Source organism: Tarenaya hassleriana, unplaced genomic scaffold, assembly GCF_000463585.1.
Source record: "Tarenaya hassleriana unplaced genomic scaffold, ASM46358v1 Cleome8, whole genome shotgun sequence".
In the NCBI taxonomy this organism is placed as follows: domain Eukaryota; kingdom Viridiplantae; phylum Streptophyta; class Magnoliopsida; order Brassicales; family Cleomaceae; genus Tarenaya; species Tarenaya hassleriana.
The window spans coordinates 925,334-952,198 of NW_010970490.1; the positions used below are offsets into that span (position 1 = coordinate 925,334).

The 26,865-nt window shown below is 38.4% G+C and overlaps 8 protein-coding genes across 10 annotated transcripts in view; 2 read left to right on the forward strand and 6 right to left on the reverse strand.

The window, feature by feature from the left end:
- Positions 1 to 276, reverse strand: part of LOC104802194 (protein disulfide-isomerase like 2-1-like) — a 3,356-nt gene extending 3,080 nt beyond the window's left edge. Inside the window, exon 1 of the mRNA XM_010525675.1 lies at positions 58 to 276. Coding sequence (XP_010523977.1) covers positions 58 to 209 — 152 coding nt within the window. The 5' untranslated portion in view covers positions 210 to 276. The remainder of the gene's footprint in view (positions 1 to 57) is intronic.
- Positions 277 to 1,167: 891 nt separating this feature from the next.
- Positions 1,168 to 4,475, reverse strand: LOC104802193 (transcription factor MYB12-like). Of its 2 annotated transcripts, none has more exons than XM_010525673.1 (3): positions 4,109 to 4,475; positions 2,950 to 3,079; positions 1,168 to 2,513 (listed from the first exon to the last, which is right to left on the reverse strand). In XM_010525673.1, exons 1-3 carry the CDS (start codon positions 4,239 to 4,241, stop codon positions 1,367 to 1,369), a joined length of 1,410 nt encoding a protein of 469 aa, XP_010523975.1. In that variant the 5' UTR covers positions 4,242 to 4,475; the 3' UTR covers positions 1,168 to 1,366. The 2 variants fall into 2 exon arrangements, with proteins under 2 accessions (XP_010523975.1, XP_010523974.1); XM_010525672.1 differs by having other exon boundaries at positions 1,168 to 2,531.
- A 3,330-nt stretch (positions 4,476 to 7,805) lies between these two features.
- Positions 7,806 to 10,740, forward strand: LOC104802195 (dnaJ protein ERDJ3B-like). Its single transcript, XM_010525676.1, has 10 exons — positions 7,806 to 8,097; positions 8,248 to 8,396; positions 8,545 to 8,680; positions 9,042 to 9,153; positions 9,425 to 9,541; positions 9,643 to 9,729; positions 9,889 to 9,948; positions 10,029 to 10,106; positions 10,202 to 10,273; positions 10,395 to 10,740. The coding sequence occupies exons 1-10, from the start codon at positions 8,027 to 8,029 to the stop codon at positions 10,551 to 10,553; spliced, it is 1,041 nt and encodes a 346-aa protein (XP_010523978.1). The 5' UTR covers positions 7,806 to 8,026; the 3' UTR covers positions 10,554 to 10,740.
- Positions 10,741 to 13,060: 2,320 nt separating this feature from the next.
- On the reverse strand, positions 13,061 to 15,315 carry LOC104802196. Its single transcript, XM_010525677.2, has 3 exons — positions 14,982 to 15,315; positions 14,494 to 14,888; positions 13,061 to 14,394 (listed from the first exon to the last, which is right to left on the reverse strand). The coding sequence occupies exons 1-3, from the start codon at positions 15,039 to 15,041 to the stop codon at positions 13,197 to 13,199; spliced, it is 1,653 nt and encodes a 550-aa protein (XP_010523979.1). The 5' UTR covers positions 15,042 to 15,315; the 3' UTR covers positions 13,061 to 13,196.
- Positions 15,316 to 21,632: 6,317 nt separating this feature from the next.
- Positions 21,633 to 23,088, reverse strand: LOC104802197 (GTP-binding protein SAR1A-like). Its single transcript, XM_010525678.2, has 3 exons — positions 22,848 to 23,088; positions 22,576 to 22,707; positions 21,633 to 22,170 (listed from the first exon to the last, which is right to left on the reverse strand). The coding sequence occupies exons 1-3, from the start codon at positions 22,974 to 22,976 to the stop codon at positions 21,850 to 21,852; spliced, it is 582 nt and encodes a 193-aa protein (XP_010523980.1). The 5' UTR covers positions 22,977 to 23,088; the 3' UTR covers positions 21,633 to 21,849.
- Positions 23,089 to 23,224: 136 nt separating this feature from the next.
- Positions 23,225 to 23,933, forward strand: LOC104802199 (60S ribosomal protein L29-1-like). 2 transcript variants are annotated; one of them, XM_010525680.1, is made up of 3 exons: positions 23,225 to 23,335; positions 23,444 to 23,547; positions 23,701 to 23,933. In XM_010525680.1, the coding sequence occupies exons 2-3, from the start codon at positions 23,446 to 23,448 to the stop codon at positions 23,782 to 23,784; spliced, it is 186 nt and encodes a 61-aa protein (XP_010523982.1). In that variant the 5' UTR covers positions 23,225 to 23,335; positions 23,444 to 23,445; the 3' UTR covers positions 23,785 to 23,933. The 2 variants fall into 2 exon arrangements, with proteins under 2 accessions (XP_010523982.1, XP_010523983.1); XM_010525681.2 differs by having other exon boundaries at positions 23,249 to 23,362.
- Positions 23,934 to 23,996: 63 nt separating this feature from the next.
- On the reverse strand, positions 23,997 to 25,169 carry LOC104802198 (universal stress protein A-like protein). Its single transcript, XM_010525679.2, has 4 exons — positions 24,818 to 25,169; positions 24,611 to 24,720; positions 24,319 to 24,437; positions 23,997 to 24,213 (listed from the first exon to the last, which is right to left on the reverse strand). Exons 1-4 carry the CDS (start codon positions 24,987 to 24,989, stop codon positions 24,126 to 24,128), a joined length of 489 nt encoding a protein of 162 aa, XP_010523981.1. The 5' UTR covers positions 24,990 to 25,169; the 3' UTR covers positions 23,997 to 24,125.
- A 945-nt stretch (positions 25,170 to 26,114) lies between these two features.
- The window catches only part of LOC104802200, a 1,528-nt gene continuing 777 nt past the window's right edge, over positions 26,115 to 26,865 (reverse strand). Inside the window, exon 2 of the mRNA XM_019201169.1 lies at positions 26,115 to 26,863. Within this exon, the coding sequence (XP_019056714.1) occupies positions 26,183 to 26,863 (681 nt within the window). The 3' untranslated portion in view covers positions 26,115 to 26,182. The remainder of the gene's footprint in view (positions 26,864 to 26,865) is intronic.

The following is a 26,865-nucleotide window of genomic DNA, read 5'->3' on the forward strand; positions in this document are numbered from 1 at the left end:
TACCCGTAAAGTCGGATACCCGAATCCAAAAATCCGTGACGGAAGAAATGTTTTTACCAGGGAGCGTAGAACTCGACAAGAGCTGCTCTGTCTTGGCCGACCTCCTTCTCGAAGTTGTCCTCCGTCAGCACAACCACGTCGTCTGCTACGGCCGACACGAACAGCAATGCCAAGAAGCCAAAACCTAAACAGATCTGAGATGTCACCATTTTTCTATCACTCCAAGCTTTGATCCAAGAAATTTGTGCTTTTTTAGAATGCCTTTGTTATTGACAAATAAACGCTGCGTCTCTAAATTTGATTGGATTAAATATATTCGCTTGTATGGGAAAAAAAAAGAGACGGTGATGACGTGGCACAATCTCACTCGTACATTTAGCTGCTGATAAGCGGACGGCGATGGTAAGTTCAGTTTACGTGGCTGGATGACGTGTCGAGCCTTAAATGGCAGCCCTAACGAGAAGTCGATCTTTGTTTTTTAGAGTTCCGTTTTATTCAGATAATTTTTTAAAAGTGAAACATAATTTTTAACCTTAAAATTTTATCTTGTTAGATAAAAATAATTTAAACGAAAAATCGTTTTTTATTGTTTTATATTACAGTATTTTGTCACCAGCCAGTTATTTAATTTGCCCCTTCAAATCATCCACGCACATCTCCCACAGATAAAACTGGGCCTATAAATTGGGTCAAAATGGGCTTATTTAAATTGTTGGTACCATATCAACTTTTTAACAAAATGAGGCCCAATTTCGTGCAGACAACTGGGCTTAGTGGCAGAATTTAAAACTTAATATTCTTTTCTGTGAGGGGAAAAAACCAAATATCTCCTTTAGTCCATCAACATGACGTTTTTTAGTGACGTCTACTCCTTTCTGGTTAAATGTCTTTTCCGATAATATAAATGGGAGAAAAGTCTGCGCTTGGTTATGGTTTGAATAAATGCACAACTATATTTGTCCTTTGTGATTAATTATATGAGACTAATTGTAGGGGAAACTGACAAAATAATTCCAATTCCTGGAATATTAAGTCCCCTTCGTATTATGCGAATCATTATATATTTATTTGGTACAGTTAATTACACTCGTGTATATATATATATATATATATATATATATACGCACGTCCGTATGTGTTTATTTAATTGTATATGTACATCTCACACAGTGTTTCCTCAAAAAGCTACAGACGGAAATGCGACATGTTTTATTCATTAGGCCATTAGAAAAAGACATTAAACGACCAAAAGATCTCGACATTACGACACAAAGACAAATTTCCACTGTACAGACGAGATAACGCCACGTGTCGCCAAGCCTAAGGACAAAATAAAACCTACACATTTGGCATTGGCATTTGCACATCATGAAAGAAGCCACGTCACCATCGCGTTTTCCTTCTCGCGATCCCATTCTCCGGAATCGTAGTCGCTAGTGCTTTGCCCGAAGGCGGTGGTTCTTTCATCCTCTAACAACCACGACAAGAGCGAATCCGGACTCTCCTTCTCCTCCCAAAGGTTTTGACCTTCGTGCAAGACTGAGTCCCAGTCAATGAACTCGTCGGTTATCTCGTTGGCCAGGTCCTGGTTCAGAAACTCCACCGCCGAGCACGACTGCGTGGCATCACCGGTCCATGAGCTCGAGCCACTAACGCTAACGCCACGGCAACCGCTGCTGTTGAGATTTCCATTACCCACAAAAGTCTGCTCAGAAATAGAATGCATTAACTCATCGCTCCCATCATTGACCTCGTCATAGCTAAGAAACGATTCGACCGAAGGACACGACTGAAGAATCTCCCTACTACAGCTGCCGCCACCGATATTCTCGAGACCGGCGGAATCTTGGTCCGAGACAGAGTGTTTGATGTCTCCAGACCCTCTGACTGGTTCGGAGTCTCCTGGGTTGTTAGGCTCTTCTTCGCCGTACCATGAAAACACGTGCCCGGACTCATCCAAGTGGAGATAACCGTCAAAAGTGTCATCGAAGGACAAATCTTCAATGTCGCCATTAATGCTGAGATCATAGTCAATGTTGTCAACGTATCCACATGGTCCTAAATCCGCAATGAAACCTATCGAAGTGTCGGCTCCACCGCTGCAACTTGACAACACCATTAATGCATCTTCTTTGGCTGCCTCTTTTTTACCACTTCTCTCTTCGCAAACGCGCGATATCGCGCCGCCACTTTCTGCGTTTTCTTGGCGTTCCACATCAGCTGCTGGTGGCTTCGTTTTGTGCGTACCAGTGACGTTTTGCTTCGTCTTCCTCGTGGAGTTTTTGGGGTTTGAGGTTTTGACCTTCATGGAGGATCTTCTGGTTCTCCCTCTGCGTTTGGGCGACGGCGAAGGATTAACGTTCTTGATGGCGTTCATGACAACGGCGGCGACTTCTTGAGAGACCGTCGTTTTTCTGATGAAACTGTGAAGTTTCCGGCTCAGATGAGAGTTCCAATAATTCTTTATTTCGTTGTCTGTTCTCCCCGGCAGATGAGTTGCTATTAGCGACCATCTACATCCAAAGAGTTTACTATTGTGATTAACATTAATTTCGTATTAATCACCATTCGAAGTAATAATTACCCATACGGATGCCATGCAGTCAGGACATTTTTCGATTTGAAATGTATTGTTGAACATAATTAGAATTCGAGAGCGACGCAGATTCCGACATTTTTGTTTTGTTTTCTCTGTCATCCAAGTATTTGTTCGTCTTCTGTGTGTCAGCTCAAAAAAAGTATAGTGTTTATAAAAGCGTCGGACCCACTAAACGATGTTTTCTCAAACAGCCACAACTCCTATAAAATTCTTGTCATTGTGTAAAACTTGAGTTATAACTCGTTATATGCTTCCGGTTCCGCATTCAGATTCTGTGCCTGTGGAAATAATTGTCGGACAGTTCCAAAGGTACGGGAAGAGATTAGGTTTCGGGAATGAGATTGGAGTACCTGTTTCCTAGAGAGGAATGCAACTTAACAATGATTTCCTCCTCTTGTGGAGTTATGTTCCCCCGCTTGATATCTGATCGTAGATAATTTATCCACCTTAATCTGCAACTCTTTCCGCATCTTTTCAACCCTGTCGCGGTGGATATATGTGCATATTGCATGTTAATTAGTAATGTTAAGAAAATATAAAATTCAACATCTAACGGTTGCTCGTACATATAGAACACGAACTAATTACTTATTATTAAAAAAGAAAATGGAGCTTTAAATCCGTGGGTCTTAGTTTCCATTTAAAATAATGGAAAAAACGTGAAACGGCAGTTTTATACATCGGCATGCCCAAAAGTCAACAGTCGACGTACGGGTGCTTTGTTCGATAAACACTAGGGCGTCTTTCGGCCATATCGTGGTTCCGAGTCAATATTCAACCACTGAAGATGCTTACAATATCATCTTTATCATATTATCTTACGTGTATCATTCAATTGTTGAATAAGACCTGCTGAATTTTTTTGTTATACATCTTATCAGAAAAGGAAAAAACCCTAATCAAGATCAAATCTATTTAATTTAAGCTAAATATAGTTCATCAAATAAGAAATACTTAAACTATTTATACGAACACTATAATAAATATAGTATTAGTTATTCAACATGAACTATCACGTCGTTTCGTGGGGCAGAGAACCCTCCATCCATCAAAGTTATCTTTTCATTCCTCGATAAAGTGCAATTACTCATCGGTCTGAAATCTAACGTCTAGTCTATGTATAAATATATTAAATGCAATTTCTCTTTTACCACAGTGATTTCACTGATTTGACATCGAAGATACAGCTGCGGATTCTAAATATGATCACGACAATAATATACGATGCATGCACAAAAGAAAGTAATATACATATATGTATATATGATTTGACGACAAACTTACAAGAACAAAGGGAAATATATGGTCAAGAAGATCAAACAACACCAATCGAGGCAAATATACGATACATGTAAAATTGCAATTTAAAAAAAACACGTTTATAAAATAAAATAATAAAACACACACACACACACAATGCTCTCTAGCTTCATAGCCATGTCGAATACACAAAGAACACACACACATATATATATATATATAGAGAGAGAGAGAGAGAGAGAGAGGTACCGGCGTGTTTGGGCAAGGAACGCCAAGAGCCTTCGCCGTGGGAGAGAATGTAGGAGGAGAGGAGATGGTCTTCCTCCGCCGTCCACCGCCCCTTCTTCATCCCCACCTTCTCACAGCACGGCGCTCGTCCCATCTCCCCGTCACGTGACCCCCGACTAGACTGTACGTACTGTGACACGTGACTGACTCACTCACTGCTTAATACTTATAGAGAGAGAGAGGGAGAGAAAAGAGCACTGGGTGGGTATTGATGAGAAAGAGAGTGGAGATTGTGACACGTGTGTGGCATAGGAATACGCCACGTAGGACTCCTTTGAGGCTGCCCTCGTGGCTCATCTACGGTCGAGTGCCCTCGCCGGCCCCTCTACCTTCCTCGTGGTTCCATTAGGCGCTATATTGTAAATAAATATTTTTTTTTGTTAACTTATTGTAAATAAATATTGCAGTTGCAAACTTTCAATTGTATACCTTTTTAGAAAAAAGAAGCACGCAGAAAACAAAAAAACAGTGCTTACAAATTGACAGAATAAATGTAATTGACTTATTAATATATTTTCCCCTTGTATGATATATCGACAATATGATACGTAGACGTCGCAGGGGTACTGATCGCACATTTTGTCAGAGGGAATTTTTATGCGGAAGATTCCATGTGCCGACCCCTTTCACATGCATGGTCCCGTGATCATAGTCTTCCCGAGCTGAAAGCGTATATACATGTGTATATATATATATATATATAAGTAGATACACGAGTTAGGCCACATTGACTGATATTTTCCTTTGAATCTGTTTTCTTAGACTTCACCAAAAAGTACATGTTAGGAATTTAGTTATTTTGTTGTCTCTGTATTCAAATCCAATTCTACATGTGTGTACAAACCCATTGACAACAACTAACATTTTGTTAATCAAAATATTTTTAGATTAATGATTTCAACCTTCAATAATTATACGTACAATACACATTCACATGACGTCATATACACAAATCACATGACTAGTCAGATCATGTATAGGAAGAACTCCAACCAAAGTAAGTCTGCGACACCTGGGGGTGGACACGGATCGGGTATCCGGAAATTCGAAGGTACCTGAATCTGAACCCGAACGTCTCGGATTATATGTTTTATTACCCGATCTCGTACCCGTGAAGTCGGATACCCGAATCCAAAAATCCGTGAGATAATTCTCGGGTATCTGAGAACCACCGAACCTAAATATTTGTAATTATTTTCAATCAATTTTTTAAAATATATTTATATATACATACTCAAAATCATTCAAAATAAATTTAAATTGTATTTATATCTAAAATAGTTTATTTTTTAAAAAATACATCATAAATATATCCAATAATATCTATATAATCATTAATATTAAATAAAATAACACAAAATCTAATAAAAAATCTAAAATTTAAAACATAATTTTTTATTATCCGGATATCTAAGGGTAACCATGAGATAATAACCATTATCCGAACCCGAATCCAAAAATTCGGGTATTCTAATATTAATACCCAATCTCATATATCATTCGCTCGGATACCCGAATTTTTTGATACCCGACCCAAAAATTCGGATATTTTTGCCTACCCCTAGCGACAAGCATTTACAATAGTGCTTTCCATTGCAACGAACTTCGATCTTGTAAGGTAAAAACATTATTTTTATATTATTTAATTACATGCTATTACATACATGCATGTATGTATGTATGTATCTTGCATGCCATGCAATTTTTTCTATGAAAAAAAAAATCAGAAACTTCTGACAACATTTGTTACCCATTTACTCTTCCGTCTAACATTTCCTATTCATATTAATGGATTTGGGCCACGTAGTACGGAATATTTGTTTATTTTCTTTTTCTATATACCTAATTTAAGGCGGTTAAGCTAATAAAACATGATTTTTTCTTTGGTATATATTTTTTTTATTGTTGTGTTGTGTGTTTAGTTTTGTTCTTGAGTGGCTTAGGCCAAGTTTGATCTCTGATGCCTCGGTCGTTGTTTAGGCCTTGTTCGAATCTCATGCATGTAAAAATCCACATTGGTATATGTTTATTTGAAATGAATGTATCAACGTCGCGTTTCACTGTCCATTCTAGCCTTCAAGGCCTTCCACGAATTTTAATTAATTGATATAACATATACTGTATAAACCAGCAGATTGGAATATCACTCTCATTAATTAGTGTTAATAAATAATATATCATAATCGTGATGATTTTGTTTATCAATATCATATATTAAATTGGATGAGAAGAATTATCGTTTTTATTAAATATTTAACTACACTGAAAAAAAAAACTAAAAATCCAACATTATATTTAACGCAGAATTGCAACAGAATACGTACTTTTCAACGCAATTCTAACACAATTAACAGAACTCTTGACATTAGAAATTCGGCTCTAGATTCGACTACAATACAAATCTATATTGTTTTTAAATTATATATTCTTTTTCGTCTCATCATACATATTTATATATATATTTTTTTAATAAGGCGATAAAATTTTTTTTCATCCATTATGGCATATCATTGATTCGCTTATACCTTTTTGGGTCCGCGACGATGGATGATGAATAAGTGCTCCACGGTAATCTCGTGGTCCGCAACACACGAAAAAATAAATAAATTATTTGGTTCATCATCCCAATCATTATTTATTGCAACTGTATATATATTTAAAAAAAAACATTGTTGTATAACTTATTAAACGAATCTACAAATTACAATGCCCATGAAATCTAGGGCTCCGGTGCTATATATATAAATTCTTTGTAAGTTTTTGTAGTTAATGTTGTCCACATGCCCCATATATCGATTGAATCGTACAACGGTCCACTGTATATAACTCAGCTATTTTCACTCTACCATGTTTATATACACAGCGTCATAATATATGTCAATTAGCAATTATACATTCACGTGGATGGTTCCAAAGGCTATGGAACAAGGTCGCACTATAAATTCAAAGGACAACGACATTTCTTTTGTCCTTTTTATTTTATTTTATTTCGCAACTTGTGTTGTGTGTTGAAATATCATCGTCAATCAGAGACACATTAAAGTTAGCATTAGCTACAGAAAACTTACAAATATTTGTTGGAGTTGTTGGGAATATAATATATATACATACCTTTTCCATTGATAAATGTCAAGCAGAGAAATGCACATAGCCACCCCCACCCAAGAGAATCCACTATAATTTGATTGATCATTTTAAAATATTATAACTTAATTTGTATCCGAATACTCTCGAATAGTCCATATTCAAGCTACAAGAAAACAGGATACGTAAAAAAAAATGATAATTGATTTGAGAAAGAACTATTGTATAAACCCTAAACCCTAAACCCTAAACCTAAACCTAATCGTAATCGTAACATACCGAGTCTCATTATGTGTATAATATATTAAGAGCATATGTTATTTCTTCTTCATGGGTTTACGCAATCAATCCATGGACCAAAGCCCATTAGTTTCATCTACCAATTTAAACTCAGCCCATTCACTGATTTGTGGGCTCTACTTCTGATGACTGTCTTCTAAACGACGTCGTCTCGTGGGTGAAACCAATTGACAGGTGTCTCCACGTGGAAGTATTTAATTGGATGAAACAATCACTAACTGAACACTGATTGGTCAAGCTTGCGAGAGTATACGTAAACCGTGTTCTGCGTTTCGAACTCTAAAACGTTCCAAATCGTTCGGCGGAAGGAGGGAAGGAAGAAGAAAGCATCAGAACAAGAGTCCAAGAAGACATTGGAATTCCTCCGGTCGTAAGTCGCGAAGAAGGGAATCTTCATCTTCTCGAGATCGGGAGATTCTCTTTTGTGATTTAGGTTGAAGGAAACCTAGGAGTTGAAGATCTCGGAGAGATCCGATTCTCCTGATCTGCATTTCCATGGCACTTCGGAGTTCGAAGCTGTTTTTCGTCTTGTTCGCTCTTTCATGGGCAGTCACCGTTCTTGCTGGGTAAGCATTTCGTCTATGCGTAAAGAGCTCGGTGCGTATATCAGTTTGCGGAATGCGCGTTGTGGTTGGAATTGAAATGTGTGTGCATATATGCTTCTGATTGGCATATCCTTGTTTTAATTACTTGGTCCGATATCCTCGATGATTCAGGAAGAGCTACTACGATATGCTGCAAGTGCCGAGAGGTGCATCTGATGAACAGATCAAAAGAGCTTACAGGAAGCTCGCATTGAAGTATCATCCCGATAAGAATCAAGGAAACGAGGAAGCAAACCGTAAATTCGCGGAGATCAACAATGGTATTATTCTCTTTTGATTTCAAACAACTCTGTGGTGTTTATCCCGATTTGCCTCAGGGGCCTGTCTTTCCATATCGAATTGAGGACATGTTAGCTGAGGGATTATATCAGTGTAGTGGATTGATTGTCATTTGGTGCCATGACACAGCTTATGAGGTACTATCGGATGGTGAGAAGAGGGAAATATACGACAAGTATGGAGAAGAGGGGCTTAAACAGTTCGCTGCTAATGGAGGCAGGGGTGGGGGAATGGGTGGTATCAACATCCAGGACATATTTGGCCAGTAAGTTTTACTGAGATTTTCCTGTCTTTGGTACGTAAGCATTGGCATTCCCCCCACTGTTGGAACAAAAATGCTGTCTTTTTTTCTCTTCTTTGATGAGGAAGATGATGGGGATCACTCTTTTGATTCGTTCCAATTAGAGGTACTAAGTCCAGGCTATAAGAAACATTGTAGGCTTGTAGCTTAGGGCTAATGTTAATTACCCCTAACATAAATGTCTCACCAAGTTTTTCCTCATGGTTACAAATAGTTTTTTTTTTGGTGTTACATTTCCAATGTGATTGTTATCCCTCCGGAAGCTCTTCATTCATGCCAAACGTGCATTCTGCTGACGTCCTGAGATCATTACTTTCGCTTTTAGGTTTTTTGGGGGAGGTTCGATGGAGGAAGAAGAGAAGATTGTTAAAGGTGATGATGTGATTGTTGAACTTGACGCTTCTCTTGAAGATCTGTACATGGGAGGCTCTGTAAAGGTGTGTCATTGATCCGTCGGGCTGTTTTCTGCTGTTTACAAAACTTTGTTTTGTTATTTCTCCAAGCTGTTGCTTTGATTCGGATATATCTGACTGACAAGATCTGATCATGAAGCCTAATATCAATGCCACAGTCCTTGCGAATTTAGATAGAGATGCGAGAGAACTGCACTTGCTTTGCTCTTTTTGTCTAGATGGATCCAGTTTTCCTCTTTAGATCTTTTGAAACATTGCATTTTCTCACTGAGTTAGGGTTACCTTAATTTCACAGGTTTGGAGAGAGAAAAACGTCCTAAAACCAGCACCAGGAAAGAGAAAGTGTAACTGCAGGAATGAGGTCTATCATAGACAAATCGGTCCTGGAATGTTCCAACAGATGACAGAGCAGGTACTTTAGATCGACTCGGGTGTCTCCAAACCTCCACTTCAACCTGATATCGTGCTCTGCCCGTCACTCAAATCTCAATGCATATCTATCGATTCTCTCAGGTCTGTGAGCAATGCCCGAATGTCAAGCATGAACGGGAGGGAAACTTTGTTACCGTCGATATCGAGAAAGGAATGCAAGATGGACAAGTAAGTTTCGAAAAGAACCAGGCTGCTCTAAGTGAATCAGTCTTTTGAGGACTTCTTTCCCAACAAGTTCTGCCATCTATGGCTGTCTTTTTTTTTTCACCTGACATGAGATTGTCCAGATGTTTAAGCTGTCTCTGTTTCCATGATTCCATCTTTCAGGAAGTAGTGTTCTACGAAGATGGTGAGCCTATAATAGACGGTGAACCTGGTGACCTTAAGGTTAGGTTTCTGTGCCGATTTTGCAATGTATCTTTCTTCACATCAAAAGCTGAAACTGACTGCGAGCTTTGCCTTGACAGTTCCGTATCCGCACAGAACCTCACAGCCGGTTCCGAAGGGATGGCAACGATCTGCACATGACTGTGGACATATCCCTGGTAGCTCTGCCAACTCCTCTGACTCTGCGTTCATATTCTTGACCAGAAAGCAATAGGGTTCATTTCATATTCGGATTGCTTCAACGTTCCCTCAGGTGGAAGCTCTCGTCGGATTCCAGAAGACCATCAAACATCTCGACGATCATGACGTCGACATCAGTTCAAAGGTACAATCGCATTATCTAAATTAGATCAGGCTAATGAACGTTTTCGAGCAGCCAAATTGAATTCAAACCTCTAGTTTCGAGTTGTGCAAATGTTTTTTTTTTAAACGTTTGACGGGCGCAGGGTATAACAAAGCCGAAAGAGGTAAGGAAGATAAAGGGAGAAGGAATGCCAGTTTACTACAGCACGAAGAAAGGAGACATGTATGTGACCTTCGAGGTTACATTCCCGTCTTCTCTTACTGATGATCAGAGGAAGAAGATCAAGGAAGTCCTCTCCTAAACAACAGCGACTTTCCATTTTCTTACATTCTCGGGTTTTTTTTTTTTTTTTTTTTTTGAAGGATCAGAATATGTATTGTCCCCTCTGTAATAGTTTTAGGCAAATTATGTAGGAAGAAATATGTGCTACCATACCATGTACTGTACACATTTTTTTTTTCCAATTTCGAGTACTATATATTCTTCCATGCATGATATGCAATTTTAAGATCGTTAGGAGTGATTTTAAGGCATAGTTTGTATGCCTTAAAATTGAAGAATATGGATATTTGATTATTGTTTGTAAGAGTAGAAAAAAAGAGAGAGAAATTATATATGCAAACAAAGGTCGTGTGGAGAAGGGGGCATGTATTAGTAAGAAGAAAGCGATTGAATTACATTGAAATGGCTGAAAATGCAAGACAGCGAGTTTGCTTCATCTGCACTCCATTTCCCTTTCTTTCATCTTCCTCACACATTGCCTTTCACATCTTTTTATATAATATATGTATATTTATTTAATACGTGTTGCTGTATGTATGCATGCATGCATGCACATATATGTATGAAGGGTCTCAAATCATCATGTGTATTCCGCTATATAGTGCTGCGTGTATGCTTGCATGTCATATATGTCTATATGTAAGGACCATAGAGCTCTTTAGTTGAGACGTCATTCGTCATTCGTTATGGTAACTAATGGGATTTTGCCAAATATCAAATATGGTCACGCAATTTTTATTTTTCTAAAGATATAGAAGTTGCAGATGTAAAACGGTATAATAATAATAATAACCCACCAAAGTTAAATAACACTTTCATGACACAAATAACAGTTCACACTTGGAACACACAACCTCAGAATGTGAAAAATCCAATCTCGTATATATGTATTTATTAATAAAAATTGATATATTGCTACACATTCTTTCCTTTCTCTTTTCTTTTAGAAAATTATTATATATTAGCCCTTGTCAGCAAAAGTCTATGCTAAGAATTTTGAAAGGATTTTTTTAATAATTTAAAATAACAAAGTATACTAATAAAAAAAAAAGGTAAACCAATTTTAAAATATGGGATACTTAAAAGAGCACATGATAGGCTCACATGGATGCACTGACATCATCGCATCTGGCCACGACCTATCCCTCTTCCCAGTGTCCTCAACATCCAATCTTATAAATCACGTGTTCTTTATTTTGCATTTTTCCCCCTTGGTTTCGAAGTATTCCCACTTTCCCCCCCGGTATATTGTAAATTAACTATATCCCCATTCGAAAATGATTATAATTACACTACCCAAATAATTGAAAAATGGTACAGTGTGCGCATAATTGCCTCGACTCAAATTATCGATGACAAATTATCATCCGTAGTTCGCATTTTTAAAATCTAATTTGCGTATGTTATATTAAAAAAATATATATATATGAGACCAATGAGTTTGGACCCTTATCCTTATTTTATAATAGCATGGTCTATTGGACCGTTAAATTCAGGATCTTGACCAGATCAATAAAATATCAAGTTTGAAAATTCAATACGCCATTTTTCCTGCAGAAAAAGAACAAATCACAGTTTATTATATACATAATAAATATATATAATAAAATCAAGATGTGCAGGTCTTGTAGATTGGAGAAAAGGAGAAATTGCGTGAAGAAATTAAAGGCAAAGCCAATGGTTACGGATAGAGGCACAGGAGACTCGTGTGCCTTGAAAGCCAAGGAAAGAGATTCACATTGATTTCTTTTAAGCATAATTAAGCAAAGACTTGTTGAAAATCTACACTTATTAATTAACGTTTGTATATGTTAGCCTAACCAAGAAGACCTGTGGGTTATCCATATTCATATAACCTACTGACGTAGATAGGCAATTAAAATCAATACGGTTCCCTTTTAACCGCTCATGCAATAAATTTGAGCCAGAGAATATTATGATATGTAGCCATATAAATATATTATATACTATAAGTGTGCATATGTGCCATAAATAATGTTGCGTAGGAACATGTGGCATACAATGATATTCCGAAACTAAAACTGGCGGAAAAATAATTGCAGAGGCTCTCTCTACTTATTGATGATTTCCCCCTTTTTAGCCATCTCCTCGAATTCAGAAAAAAAAAACAAATCGAATTATTTAATTAGAAATTTAAATTGGAATCTGTTGGCTTCCTTTGAAGTTTTTAATTTTTGTTTTGGTTTCTTAATGGTCCGGGCCTCAGTGCATTTAATGACGGTAAAAGTAGATCAGGGATCGATCGGAATGTTACGTTGGGTGTCAGACGCATCAGTTCATTTAATTGTCTTCCGGACAGATCCTCAAAGACCCTGATCCAAAAAAAAAAAAAAAAAAAAAAAAAAAAAAAAAAGACCCTGATCCAAAACATGACACGTGGCCAAAATTCAAGTTCTCTTATAGCGCTCATTACCACGTACTGTTTTTTAGTTGTAAGATGGTGGAAAATCCAAATCTGAGGGATTATGAACAGTGAATAATGAGATCTGCAGAAAAAGGAACCGATTCAGAGGTAAACAGAGGCAACAAAATTTTTCCGGCGGGAAAATTATCATTACATACATACATTCAAATGTTTTTATATTTATATAAAATATTTTTTTGGTTGTGTTCGTTTTCCAAAATTAACCGGCGGGGACCTCTAGCAGCTGAGGGCTTCGTATTTCACCGGAATCGGGTGGTTAAAACCAGCCCGAGACAGTAAATTCCCGACGGCCGCCAGATCTCGGCAAAACACTCCTTGATACGCGTTCGAATTCGCCGTCTTGGTTTCTGCTGGGCATGTTCGCTTAACTGAACCGGTTTTCTCGACCGGTTTCGGTTCTTCAGCGTTCTGAGTCGCCTTTTGGGCTTGCGCAGCCGCCGTGGCTTTCTTCCTCTGCTTCTCGGCGGCTTCTTCCTCCGTTATGTTCGCCATGACTGTGGAGTACCCTTTCTGAATCAAACGGTAGAGCAGCAGCGAAGTCATCTTTGCTCGATCTCTGACGGCATCGACGGCGTCTTGGTCGGAGAACTCGCAGCGTTCGATGAACGACGTGGCCTTGTCGGGTTTGTGTCTCAGACACAACAGGAGATGCGCTCGGTTGAGCTCCGACCGAGTGCATCCGCGTCTGACTCCCATCAGGCCGTAGTGATCGACGTTACCCGTTTCTCCATTAGCGATTTTCTGCTTCAATTTCTGGATTTGGGTCGTCAATACGCATAATTTCCCGGGGATTTCTCTGTATTTCACGTTGTGGCGCTTCCACGGCGGGCCAGGAAGTTTCCGGTCGCGTAAAATGGTGTTGTAGAGAAGTTTCAAGTGTTCAAGGTCGTGAAGCGAATCGGGAAAACACCGGATTGATTCAAGGAGCGATGCTCTTGTCTCCAGAGCCTGAATACACGACGGCTTGAGAGCGAGTGTTTTGTTGCAATCGCCTATGGCCTCCGCGATTCGCCCGGCGGCTCTGTATGCCGTGGCGCGGTGCATATAGCACTCGGCTAGGAACCCCTGAGGAGCAGGTCGGCGACCGTCGACGATCTTCGAGAAGTGGCGGATTGACTCCGAGTAGAGCCCCGCGTCGAGAGCGGCGAGGGCAGCGGTCCGGCGGCGAAGGAGGAGCTTTATGTGGGCGAGGAGGTGGCTGACACTCTCGGCCTCGGTCAGGGGGTGGCGTGGCGGAGATGCGGCAGAGGCGACGGAGGAGGAATTTTCGGAGAGGAGAGAGAAGCTATCTTCGGACCAGCAGATGCTACGGCGACGGAACTCGGCGGAGGCGAGGCGTTTCCCGGTCTGAAGCAGAACCATCGCGTCCTCCATTAGACCCAGGTGGCAACAAGCTTGCCCCAACACGATGTACCTGAAGATATATAAAAACAAATATTATTAATCAGTTACTCCTTACGAAATTAGCGGTGCGTTTACTCGGGAAAAAAGGAGAGAGGGAAGAGTGAAATACCTCCATTGCCCATCCTTGTCGCCATTTTTACAGAGACCTGCCATGACCTTCTTCTTCAAATCGGAAACGGAGAAGCACTTAAACGACGGGTCGCGGCCGTCCGGCGCGTCAGAGAGAAGCTTGACGCGGTCGCGAGATAGATGACCGGAGGAGGAGGAAGAGGAGGAGCCGTCGGAGTCTTCGTCGTCGAGACTGGGAATGTAATCTTGAAGCATATCGGCGACGTCCTTGAAGCGGCGGAGGAAGAGCAGAGATCTCGCCTTCAGCTCGAGCGCCGTCTCCAAACGCGGCGACAACGCCAACGCCGCGTTCAGGAGGTGAACCGCCGAAGCGACGTCGTTCTGGTCCTCGGTCGCTATCAGAGTCCTCGCATCCTTAATGTACTTATCCACCAACTGCGGCGCAAACCCCAGATTAAAGATTAGATCTTTCAATCCACTATAAGGATACCCATTACCACGATTTTCGAGAAAGTGAAAGATGTTTACCTTTCTGTGAGTGAACCACCAGTGCTTCTTGTCGCCATTAATGGTAGAAGAAACTGCCATTGTTCTATGTTGCTCTTGTCCTGAAACTATATGGTTCACCGATGGAATCAATAGTTCAAACCATCAAAAAAAGATGTATATATATATATATATGTTTCAATGTGATGGTGTGTTGTTTTCTCTCCCCCCCCCCCACAAAATTCGTTGCTTCCTCTGCTCCAAGATTTGAGAAAGTAAAGAGAAGTGTTAATAAAGGGACAGAGAGAGAGAGAGGAAGTGAATGTGGGAGGTTTATGGAGAGAAAAAGGGCAATATATGAATGAGAGAGGGAGATGCCAGCTTTGACCTCAGAGAAAGCTCTAATCCTTCAACTTCATAGCTGGCAATGGCATCACTGCCCTTTTTCATATTCTCCCTCTCTCCTCTAACACTAAGTTGTTGGATGCAAATCTATGGCAAAAGTTACCTAGAATTGCATTAACAATTGAATCGCTCTATTCTTTTTAATTATAATATTGATGTTTATTGAGATTTTCGCCATCGGTTTCTTATATTTCAAAGTCAATTATCATCGTTAAAGAAAAAAAGAGAATTAAATTTCATATGAGATATATTATGGGGCACAGGCAGACAAATTATTACATTCTCTCATATATATCTTTGATAAATAATTCAAATGATTGTTATCTCTTTGCTCTACTTTTACTAGATTCTTTCCCTGTTATTTGTTTGGCGAATAAAAATGGAGCATAAGTTGACCATGTGAAGCCTTTTCGTATTATAATGCCCATGTTAAAGCTAGACGGCCAAAGCATAAATTCATTTATCTAATAATTTATTTTTCCCATGTTATAATTACAATGATACATGGATATTTTGATACGTTGGATCTCAATGAAACCCATCATACGGACTATAATGGTTTTCAGGATTATAACCTAATGATATTTACGAACCACAAGGATGTAACTCAATATAGAATTTCTCCCTTAATTATTTCTCATGATTGATACGCTGCATACATTATGTCTAATTGGTTGGGTTGAGAACGCAGTATGGTCCAAAAATTAAATCCATTAAATAGAGCGCGTGGCGCATCAGGTCAATGGAGTGGCGAGATTTATGGCATTACGGTAATTAAATAGATCAATTGAGGGGTAGGTAACATCCGGTATGATGCGATTTCAGCATTTATATGCGTATATACATACACCCTTTGTTTATATAAAAATTTCGACCCAACTTATGTACAGCCACGTGTCCTTTTTAAACGAGTGCAAGCCCAATGAAGAAGAGAGAGTCAATAAATTGGGGACAGCTCAGCATAGTTTTAGACACAATTATTCGACTGCTCATTTCATATATAGAGGGTGTTTTATGATTGTGTGCATGTTTGGCGTACCACACTCTAACCACGATTTTGTTATTGCTTATTTTATTTTGTTTTCATTTTGTAATGTATTTAAAAAATACAATAGAATAATCTACACAGTTATATCAGAATAATATTTGTAATGTTTTTATAAAAAAAAACATTTCTGTATGTTCTATAACAGATTTATACACATTATATATATATACATGTATGATTGGATGTTCGATATAATACACTTAAACATTAGAGTAGTGTAGAAGGTAAAACGTTTTATACGATCTATATTTGGTTGTGAGAACCGGTTATTTATCTACGGCTTTGGGTATCCAAAAGATTTAGTAAAATTATATTATTTAATTCAAATAATATATTTAAAATATAAAAAATATATATCTTTGAATATATATAGATTTTTAAAGTTTTTTAAACATATATGTTAATTTTGAAAAGTTAAAACCTAATATTTAAATAAATAATTAAAAAAATATAGGAATATTTGATATTTTTATATATTTACGGGTACTCGCGGATACCCGTCTTCGTAAAAATGAAATTCGTACCCGTCTTCATTGTCATTTTTATGTACCCATTTTCGTCTTCATTCAGAGGCGAGTACCCGTTTTTTGGATATCCACGAGACCGGATATCTGCAAACCCGCGGATAAGAGGTATAAATGCCCAACCCTACGTTTCACGTTATAATTTCAATTAATAAAAGCGACTTTTTTTCCCCACCGGAAATCATTGACATGATTTACCATAATTATGTCACGGACTATGTTTGGTTTTCATGATTTTGTGATGATAGTTTTTTTTTTCGGATGCGAAAAAAAAAGGAATTAAAAAAGATTCGCACAAGAATATCTATTTAGACGGTGAAATCTATTTAACTCGTACTATAGATTTTACTGACAATTAATTTTTAACTGAGAACGGTGGTTAAAAAGAAACATTACCTATTTTACATCCGATATAATGGATACGAAAGGGGGTTGAAACAGTGTGTCGTGTCTCCCTGTGTAGTTGTGTGGGTTTATGATAAAAGCTCGCAAGGAGCGGAAAATAGAGGCAAATGATTGTATCGTGTAAATACATTTTTTTATATTAAAAAAAAAAATAGGGTTTACAAAATTGTCTTGTGTTGATCATATAGTCTAGTCTGGTTCCAGGTCGACTGGGACCCTCTTATATGCCCCATACACACATGAATATACATATACACTTTACTTTTATACCATATATATGTATATTAATGCATGTACCTATATGTATAGCATAGTGTGTGATATTTTACAACTTCAAGATTTAGGCGTGAATTTTATATGTTTACATGCATACTATAGGCATGCAGATCATATATATATAATGCACGCACGTATTATTGTGTATTTGTTTTTCTATGCATCATTTTTCTTTTTCCAGGCATCGATCTTTTTGTACATCTCACACCAGATGGGCAAAATATCTATACATCAATATGTATATTGATGATGGGTTCTAATAATGGAAGAGGCTAATCGTAAAATTCATTGGAGGAAAGAGGGAATCGATGGAGGTTCAATTTGCATGATGAGCTTATGGACCCCATCCTTTTATTCCTCACACATACATATATATATATATATATATATATATATATATATATATATATATGGAAAATTCCATAATTATTGCAACTACACCCATAGTGGTAATTTTAATTACTCGAAATCAAATCTGCGTGCTAATCGGTTAACAGGATACGAATGAAAACAAACAGAGAATTACAGATTCTCTCCATTAACGTTGAGGGATGAAATAATATATATAAAAACACATGCATATTCACAACACATGTCTCGTCCCGCTGTTGACATCCACTGGACAAAAAAATTGTAGGGTTCTGAATTTAAAGTGCATTTGAGTATTTCTTTTAAAATAATAATAATAAAAACTCTTTTTTTAAAAAAAAATTAGGAGAAAAATACAATTCGAAAACAAGGACAAGCTCATCACGAAGGCATTAATGCAGCAGTGGAGAAACACATGTTGATGTTGTGCCTCTCTCTCTCTCTCTCTCTCTCTCTCTCCTTCTCATGATTTCAAATTCTCGGAAAATGGTCGAATAAAAAATAAAAAATAATAATGCAGAGTGGGTGAGGAGAAATTCGGCTTTTCTCGTCGTAGGATTCTCTCTCTTGCCCTGACAACTGGGAACTGCTCTTTTTCCCCATAAATATAAAATATTGCAACAAAATCAAATCTATTAAAAATTGTATAACTGGCACAACTTCCTTCCACTTTTGTCCGGATTTATTTGTGTGGATATGTATATATCATCAAGACATTATTGTTTTCTCTATTATCCCATAGTTTTGAAAAGATTCTCTAACTTTTGGTTATTCCCCCCTCCCCCCAAGTTTAATCGACAAATATCTGCATCAAGATTTAATCTTAACTAATTTTATGGTATATGTAGAATCTAGTCGAAATGATCAACCTCGACGTGGAGAATAAGCTATGTTAGTACAATAATAACATTTGAAATTCGATATGTAGCTCTAGCTATGTTACTAATTATATATTGTCCAGTGGAAGGCGAATTACTGTAGTAAATGGAAAATTTTCAAAAAAAAAATTAAAAAAAAATAAAGAAAGCGGAATCTCGGTCATTATATGTACACCAAACAAAATTTCCAATATATGAACGAAATGTTAATAGTGTTTGTATAGTTAAGTGGTCACAGATCTGCCAGGGTGGCTCTTAATCAAACACTTGGAATCTCGGTCATTATAACAACACATTAATAAGGCCATTATCCGCTAATTGTAATCATTTATCGTTTATTGTTTTTATAATTGCTGTTTTAAAGATAACGGTCCCCATTCTCTAAACATGTTGCTATCCGAGGAGGCACAGTTTACGCACACACACATGCATGCATGCATACATACATACATACATACATACAAATCTCTTACATAGATAAAAATCCTTTTAGTTATGGCTTACCATGGCATGACGACTTCCCTTTTTCTACTTCGCTATATAATGTCTGTTTGTAATAAAACATATAACTATAAACTACATATGTAAATATATCTATAAGCTTAAACTAAAAACGTATTAGTTTATAGAATAAAGTATATATACCTTTATGAAGATTTTAAATCAGCATTATATATGAACATGCTGACATTACAAGTGGGCACTCGATTCATTGCACAGTTCCGATAAATACAAGCTATTGATCGATTAAAAGATGACCAAAATTGTTTGATTTTTTTTTCTGTGCTTTGCAGATTATCAATATGCTTCACTGTGTAACCTTTTCCCGAGGCATGGGTTTTAGGGCACAAACCAAACAATGTCCGAATGGGAGCAAATATCTAAGCTCTGATTCTGACGGCCACTTTGCGGGAATCACAGATGGGTATAATTCGTTTTTATTATTGTTATTTTAAACATGACGTAATTACAAAAACAAGGATATAAATATACAAACCAATCATCTAGTTTCTCTCAAATTCACACCACGGAGACCTCTTTTCGTTCCAAAAGCTTCGGGCTTTGAGATTTTTATCCGGCAAGGGCTATGACACGGAATTTGGAGCAGATAGCGAGATTATCACCAAAGAGTGATCCATGTGGCCACCAAAAACTCGTTATTTTCAATACCTTAATTAATTCAAGTATTTCTAAATTGTGTGTTTTACTATACTTCATATGTGATTTGGGATTTATCTTAACATCTTCCACTCGGCCACGAGTGGTAATGAGCATGAAGTGACAGCGCTGCAAATAAAAATGTACATCTAACTTAAGAATGGTTTCTGTTTCCGTCACTCGAAATCGCTTGTACAAAATTTTTGCATAGAATTAGCCAAAAAAAATATATATATCGACTAAAACGAACATATGTACGTAGATAAATGTAAAAAACGATCTTTTTCTAAACGTGTATATATATTTATATAGTCGCATATAACAATGTAAACATATGACAGTTATCAAGAACAAATGAATACAGAAAGACTGAAAAGGAGGGGCAATGCTTTGCTGAAAAGCTGCTGAAGAAATAAAAATAAGGAAAAAATAATATATATATATATATATATATATATATAGGGAGAATGCAATAATTGGGAAAACATGTAAAAAAAGTTGTAAGAGAAGTGCAGACTTTTGTAGTTTCATGGCTTTGTCAGAAATACTCATCCCCGTATGAAAACCTTATCTCACGGCAGCCACTGTGGTCTTTTTCCAAAACCTATGTGATCCATTACTTTCTATATATATGTATGTATGTATTCATGTCATTGATTATAGTTCTAAGATTCTGTAAGTAAATGATCGTGACACATTAGAATATACGTGATTAGTGACTGCGTCTCAAGATTGAGTTAATTAGTTACTTAAAATCAAGTTCTATTGCTGAAAATGGCATAAGCATGTCAATGGCAGGTACGGTTGCATGAGTTAACGCCAAGTGCGAGGGTCAATCACAAACAAATAATGTACATGGCAATGGCACGAGAGGAGTCATTTTCTTGTATGAGTTGGATACACTACACATGGCGGTTGCTTTCAAGCTTCTTTAACACTACAAATATTTTTTTTTTTAAAACAAAAACAGAGAGAGAAGTGCAGAGATCAAATAGTTTTTGGATCAAAATGCATCGAACTTCATACAAAAAAAAATATATAAGATATATGTGGAGGGTATATGGGCACATATGTATGCAACAAAATGGCAAATGTGTTCCAATAATATCGAGCAAAGAGGGACATAAGCGGAGGAGATAAGTCAAGAAAAGTAGTGTACGAGTGTGGGGTACATATGATGATCACATAATAAACGTACCACATCCACACATGTAATGTAATTTCCCATATATATATATATATGTATATAGATGTATATAAAAGGACAAATGACATATATATTGATGTGTTAAATGTCGAAGCCACTTCACATGGCTTATGGACCTTTCTTCTTCATCCCATCAAAACAGCCAGCCAATGCTTTAGGCCCCAGAAGCCACCTCCCCTCTCTCCCACTCCCTTTTCGGACATTTCGGCCTATTTAGTTATGCGTTTGGTCTGTATGTTTCCTCACACGGAAAATGAATTTAGTCTTTATATATATACAAATCATCACGACATGTCCAACTCAAAAGCATTCTGTTATATGATTTCTCGAGATGGATTCATGCACTCTGTACACTGTTGGGCCGAACTGATCCAAAGACACGAAAGGCCCATCTGTCCCTTGAGAACAACACAGAGACGGCCATCTCTGAACCATGCTATGCGATTAAACTGTTGCGCCGTATGAACGTGGCACTAGTAACAATACCGATTCACAAATCTGAAACCCTATTTACATGAAAACTGTATCCACTCCACACCATTCACACGTTTTTTTTAATACAGCAGTAAGACAGTAACCCTAACAAAAGGGCAAACATTCGCATACGGGTGATACTTCTGACAGGACCGTCATCAACCACTTAGTTTATGTACTGAGAAACCCACTTGAACCCATCGCCATAGCCCATCTTCCGGACGATGCTGCACATGAACACCTCAAGGGGACGGACGTTTGTGCCAGCCAGATTCACTTTGCCCTTTCCGGTGGTGAAGTTGGAGAGGCCGAGATGGTAACGAAGCTCGTCTTCAGATGCAGCATATGGGATGTCAATCTTGTTTCCCAGTATAAGGAAGGGGACGTTTGCTAGGGCTTCATCCGACAGAAGGGCATCCAGTTCCCTTTTCGATTCTGCAAACCTCTCTTTGTCAAATGCATCCACCAGGTATACCACTGCGTCCACCTTTAAGGAAGAACCAGGCAATGTTATACAGATGGTCCTAAAATCAATGGAGTTCAACATGTGTGGTGTACGGAACTCTACTGAGCTATGCCATCTCCAGAAACCATCATGATGGAATAACTGGAACTTCATTCATATAGGTTTTAAGCTTTCGGATCTCTCTGCCAAATTTGCGCACGATGCAATCAATCCAAGATGACAATAGTTTGATAACAGAAGTATACAGTGACTAATGTGATTGACGCAAGGGCTATGACACGGAATTTGGAGCAGATAGCGAGATTATCACCACACTACTTGTATCTTCATCTAATCAGAAAATGCAAATTCTAAAAAGATTCGAACCCGATTCACCTAGAATACGAATCATCTGCTTGCAAGAACACGATCACCACCAGACATTACCTTAGCATAGTAGTCTTTCCAGACTCTGCGTGCTATCTGATGACCTCCCAAATCAAACGCCTTGAACTTGATTTTCCCGATACTAAGCTCCTCCGACGTCGGATACTGGGTCGGCTGATGCTGGACCAGTCTCTGAAACCGAAACCCTCGTCAGGATAACCGAACAACGAAAGGTAAAGTTTTCGTCCGATCAAACTAAGAACGACGCTGAGTTTCTACGGATTCGAAGAAACTCGACCGAAATTACATAATAGGGGTGAAGGAAATTGAACCTCGTCCTTGAGCATGTGGAGCAAGGTGGTTTTTCCGGCGTTGTCGAGACCAAGGAACAGGATCTTCGCCTCCTTCTGCCACAGTCCGAGCGACGCGAGAACTCCATAGAACCAATCGACTAGGAACATGGCTTCTTCCTTTGTTAGGGTTTTACGCAACCGAATGAAGAAAGAATTTCACGCAGATGAAATTTCGAGAGAGATAGGAAAGAGGAACATTCGATTCTGTCTTCTGGGATCCGCATCCTGAAACGGTGTCGTTTAAATGTTATGGTGATCGGGCCAGTAACGGATACTATTGGGGCCATACACTAATAAAAATAACTGAAGTCTACATATATAATTACTTTAGAATTAGACACCTAAACTGTAAATACCCAAACTTTGATTTCGTCTCCCTTGTAAAAGACTGCGGGTTGGAAACCCTAATAAGTAATCCCCATGTTCGTTCAGTCTCCTGAATCTCGCATTTGGTGTAACTTCCAGCGGTATTTGTGCTTACCCTCAATCTCGACGTATTTGGCTGCAACATCAGAACACAATTCCCTTTTTTGTCGTCCGGAAAACTCAGATTGATGATTGGTTTGGTTGTGCAGAAATGGCGAAATCGAAAAACCACACAGCCCACAACCAGTCTTACAAGGCTCACAAGAACGGGATAAAAAAACCCAGAAGACACAGACATACTTCGACTAAAGGGGTGAGTTTGATTTGTTCATTTTTGGTTAAAGTTTCTGTCTTTAAGCAGACATAGCGGAGTTTATGGGTTTAGATGACAAATGCCACTCTCGATTTGTGAGATGATGAGAAGATTCTCCGTGATCTTGGTATATCCTTATCATTATGGATGCAGATGGATCCGAAATTCCTGAGGAACCAGAGGTATGCGAGGAAGGACAACAATACGAATGGTGGATCTGACGCCAGCCAGGAATAGACCCTGACCCCACTTTCTGCTTCCATGGAAATTGGTTTCCTTGATGTCTTTATATCAGAGCATCAATTTTTTTTTTCAATGGCGTTTTCTGGTGCGACTGAATTATGTGATAACTTGATGAATCTTACATGATACGTTCCTGTTTCTCTGATAGCTTTGGTTTAATCTAACAGTAATGCTGTCCCAAGCCAGTCAATTCGACTCTGCTGTCGTACGCTATGATGCTTTCAGCTTAAGAATGAGCGATCATTACATTTGCACACAGAGACATTCACGAGAATATCGATATCTAGATGGGTACAGATGTTTGATGATTTCATTCATTGTGGATAACCAGCTCATCAGTTCATCTGAGGATGATTCTTCACGATGATCACAGGGCACCTGGCTCGCTTGGCACAATACTCGCTCACACTCCCCAGCAGAGCCCTTTGAACAAATACCATAATAAACCCCAATCGAAAGGTAAGAGCTTTTGTCTTAATGCAAACATAGAGATGAGTTCTCTTTCTGTTTTTTTTTTTGTGACTATACCTCTTGAAGAAGCCATAGCCATGACTGCCCATTACCAATGTATCTGCTCTGAGTTTCTCCACTGTGTTGCATATCACTTCCTTTGCATCTCCCCTTCCCACTACCCTCTGCACAAGAATCTGCACAATGACATATTAGGACTTGGTTCAATCATCTTTTCGACAATAGCCCGCCTCTACAGTCTACACTTTGCCCTGTATTTTCGATGAATCCTTTGAACATGCAGGTATGATGAATATATATCTATGATATTCATTCATATCAATACCGTGAAACATAAGCATGAACTTACATGGGAGGTGAATTTTCTGCAGACAGCTTGAGCTCTGGCCATGACCGATTCGACGAGCTCAGACCCATACTTCTCCACAGCTTCCATCATATTCCCTGAAATCATATACCCTGAAGACAAACCAGACAGATTCTCACAAAGTGATTCTTCTTCTTCTTCACAAGAACAGAGACTAGAGGGCGGGTGAATGAAAATTCAGAGACGAACCAGTGGCATCGAGGGATGAGTATGGGGGCGGCGGAGGCTTGACGTAGAGAAGGATAAGTGTATTATCGGAACCAGAGGGGAAAAGGTTGGCCAGACTCCATGAAAGAGCATTCATGCTCTCTGCCCCTTCGTCCACTGCCACTACTATCTTCCTCTGTGTCGTCCCTTCCATTTTTTTTTCTTCTGGAATTCAGTTGCTGGCCGTAGAGGCTTTGAGAAATTATCTTTCAGATTCGATTGGACGTTTATATTTATAGAAAGGTCTTAGCTTACAATACCATCTATTGGTTTCCGGTTTTCTAGTTCATGGTTTTAAACTAGAAAAAATAATGTTGTGATCCCACCCTTCACGCAATTGATTATAGGTGGCCGATGAATCTATATATATATATAAATGAATATCTAGATATTTTCATTAGAACTGACCTTTTCTTTTGTCTATCCCCGAAAATTGGAAAACCATTGTGGCCCCTCGACATGAAGATAAGAATTAGATAAGCCCCATGTCAAAATCCGTTGCTTTTTTGGAAAATACCCATAATGAAAGAAAACAAATATAGAGGGCATTTTACTCGAGCCACTTGGGTCGCAGCAATTTCACGGGTACATCCGTAAAAACATAACCTATTAAATTTTTTCAGAAAGACTAAATTACCCTTAATAAATACACGTTTTTTATTCGCTCGAAAACAATTTTGTTATTACGACTTCATAATTAATTCTAAATACAGTTGCAATTGATTCTAAATAAGGTGACAAAAAATTCATATGTCGATTTTTTTTAAAAAACTACGTTTTTTTACACTTTTATCTTCATACGATTATTACTACTTCTTATTTTAGTTGTATATTAGTTATATGTTAGTCGTAATAAGGTCGCAAAAAAATAAAAAGAAAGGATATTTCGGACTTTTCTAACCGAAAAGTGGTGTAAAAATTTAAAAAAAAAATTTATTTTTTTCGGTGGTTTTCCGAAGAAATTCATGCCACCTAAGTAGGTCATTTGAGTTAAATGACCACGCCTATATTCGCATTTATGAATATAATACAACGTATATGAGATTTTTTGTTGGAAAAGTTTTTCTACAAATTAATCTATGAGCTTCCAATAGAAATAGGTCGAATGGGCCTCGGTTTAAGCCTATTTGTAAACAAAATAGGCCCATTGAGCCCTACTTTGATAAATAATCTTAAACACAATAAGGTGAGCCGTCAATGTCAATGTTCTTGCGATCATACGTTTTTATTATATTTAGAAAAAGAAGAAAGTTACATCAACAACTGAACACGTGGAATATATAAATGGAATACTACGGTAGATAGTCAACCTTAGTCAAAGCTAGGAACCAACGGAGACAAAGTTTCTCAACGGGAAAGCTTCGGTTTGGCTCGGCGAAAGAGCTTTGACATGCATTTCTTGTCGTTCCTCAGTGACTCTACGATCTTGTCGGGAGAATCGGCAAAAACAGACCGGAGCTTTGTGTCGCGGTCTTCAATCTCAATGCATAGATCAAATTCCACGTCCGTCAGCGACAAGTTCCAGTCATCGATGTCCTTCATGGCCGCGCGCATTCGCGATTTCCTCTCCACCGCCATCTCGGCGGTTTCCGCTATTGATTTGTAGAGATTCGTCCATGCATTTACCAATCCTATCATATCCTCCAATTGTGTCTGTTCTATCGTGATCGCGTTCTTCAGCGATTCCACCTCTTCCTTTATCCGCTTCAGAACATCTATCGAATGGTCCAGCAATGGTGATAGTGTAGTAACCGCAGAACCGATCCCCACATGGAGTCCAGCGGCAACGGGGGCACCAATGGGCCCTAAGAATATCGCCGACGGTATTTCGACCAGCCACACTATGTGCTCCGATTTGCGGAGTACGGAGTTTCCAAGCCTCTTCCATCTGATGTGATTTTCGATCTTCTTCAACACGGCATCCAACTTACGGGACATCGCTGCAAGCTTGCCCGGACAGCTTTGCAACTGCTCCATGAAAACTGGGTCGATCAATTCTGTATGGGAATATTCCACGACGCTCTTCAAGT

Coding starts and splice junctions, on each gene's coding strand:
- LOC104802199 (XM_010525680.1), top strand. CDS start 23,446: ATGGCGAAATCGAAAAACCACACAGCCCACAACCAGTCTTACAAGGCT. Junction 23,548..23,700: donor GACATACTTCGACTAAAGGG/GTGAGTTTGATT, acceptor TTATGGATGCAG/ATGGATCCGAAATTCCTGAG.
- LOC104802193 (XM_010525672.1), bottom strand. CDS start 4,241: ATGGGACGAGCGCCGTGCTGTGAGAAGGTGGGGATGAAGAAGGGGCGG. Junction 3,080..4,108: donor TTCCTTGCCCAAACACGCCG/GTACCTCTCTCT, acceptor CCACCGCGACAG/GGTTGAAAAGATGCGGAAAG. Junction 2,532..2,949: donor CATTCCTCTCTAGGAAACAG/GTACTCCAATCT, acceptor TAATCACAATAG/TAAACTCTTTGGATGTAGAT.
- LOC104802198 (XM_010525679.2), bottom strand. CDS start 24,989: ATGGAAGGGACGACACAGAGGAAGATAGTAGTGGCAGTGGACGAAGGG. Junction 24,721..24,817: donor CTCATCCCTCGATGCCACTG/GTTCGTCTCTGA, acceptor GTTTGTCTTCAG/GGTATATGATTTCAGGGAAT. Junction 24,214..24,318: donor GGCTATGGCTTCTTCAAGAG/GTATAGTCACAA, acceptor ATTTGTTCAAAG/GGCTCTGCTGGGGAGTGTGA.
- LOC104802196 (XM_010525677.2), bottom strand. CDS start 15,041: ATGGCAGTTTCTTCTACCATTAATGGCGACAAGAAGCACTGGTGGTTC. Junction 14,889..14,981: donor GGTGGTTCACTCACAGAAAG/GTAAACATCTTT, acceptor TTTGCGCCGCAG/TTGGTGGATAAGTACATTAA. Junction 14,395..14,493: donor GACAAGGATGGGCAATGGAG/GTATTTCACTCT, acceptor ATATATCTTCAG/GTACATCGTGTTGGGGCAAG.
- LOC104802197 (XM_010525678.2), bottom strand. CDS start 22,976: ATGTTCCTAGTCGATTGGTTCTATGGAGTTCTCGCGTCGCTCGGACTG. Junction 22,708..22,847: donor TCCACATGCTCAAGGACGAG/GTTCAATTTCCT, acceptor TTTCGGTTTCAG/AGACTGGTCCAGCATCAGCC. Junction 22,171..22,575: donor GGAAAGACTACTATGCTAAG/GTAATGTCTGGT, acceptor TCTTCCTTAAAG/GTGGACGCAGTGGTATACCT.
- LOC104802195 (XM_010525676.1), top strand. CDS start 8,027: ATGGCACTTCGGAGTTCGAAGCTGTTTTTCGTCTTGTTCGCTCTTTCA. Junction 8,397..8,544: donor ATTCGCGGAGATCAACAATG/GTATTATTCTCT, acceptor GCCATGACACAG/CTTATGAGGTACTATCGGAT. Junction 9,154..9,424: donor ACATGGGAGGCTCTGTAAAG/GTGTGTCATTGA, acceptor TTAATTTCACAG/GTTTGGAGAGAGAAAAACGT.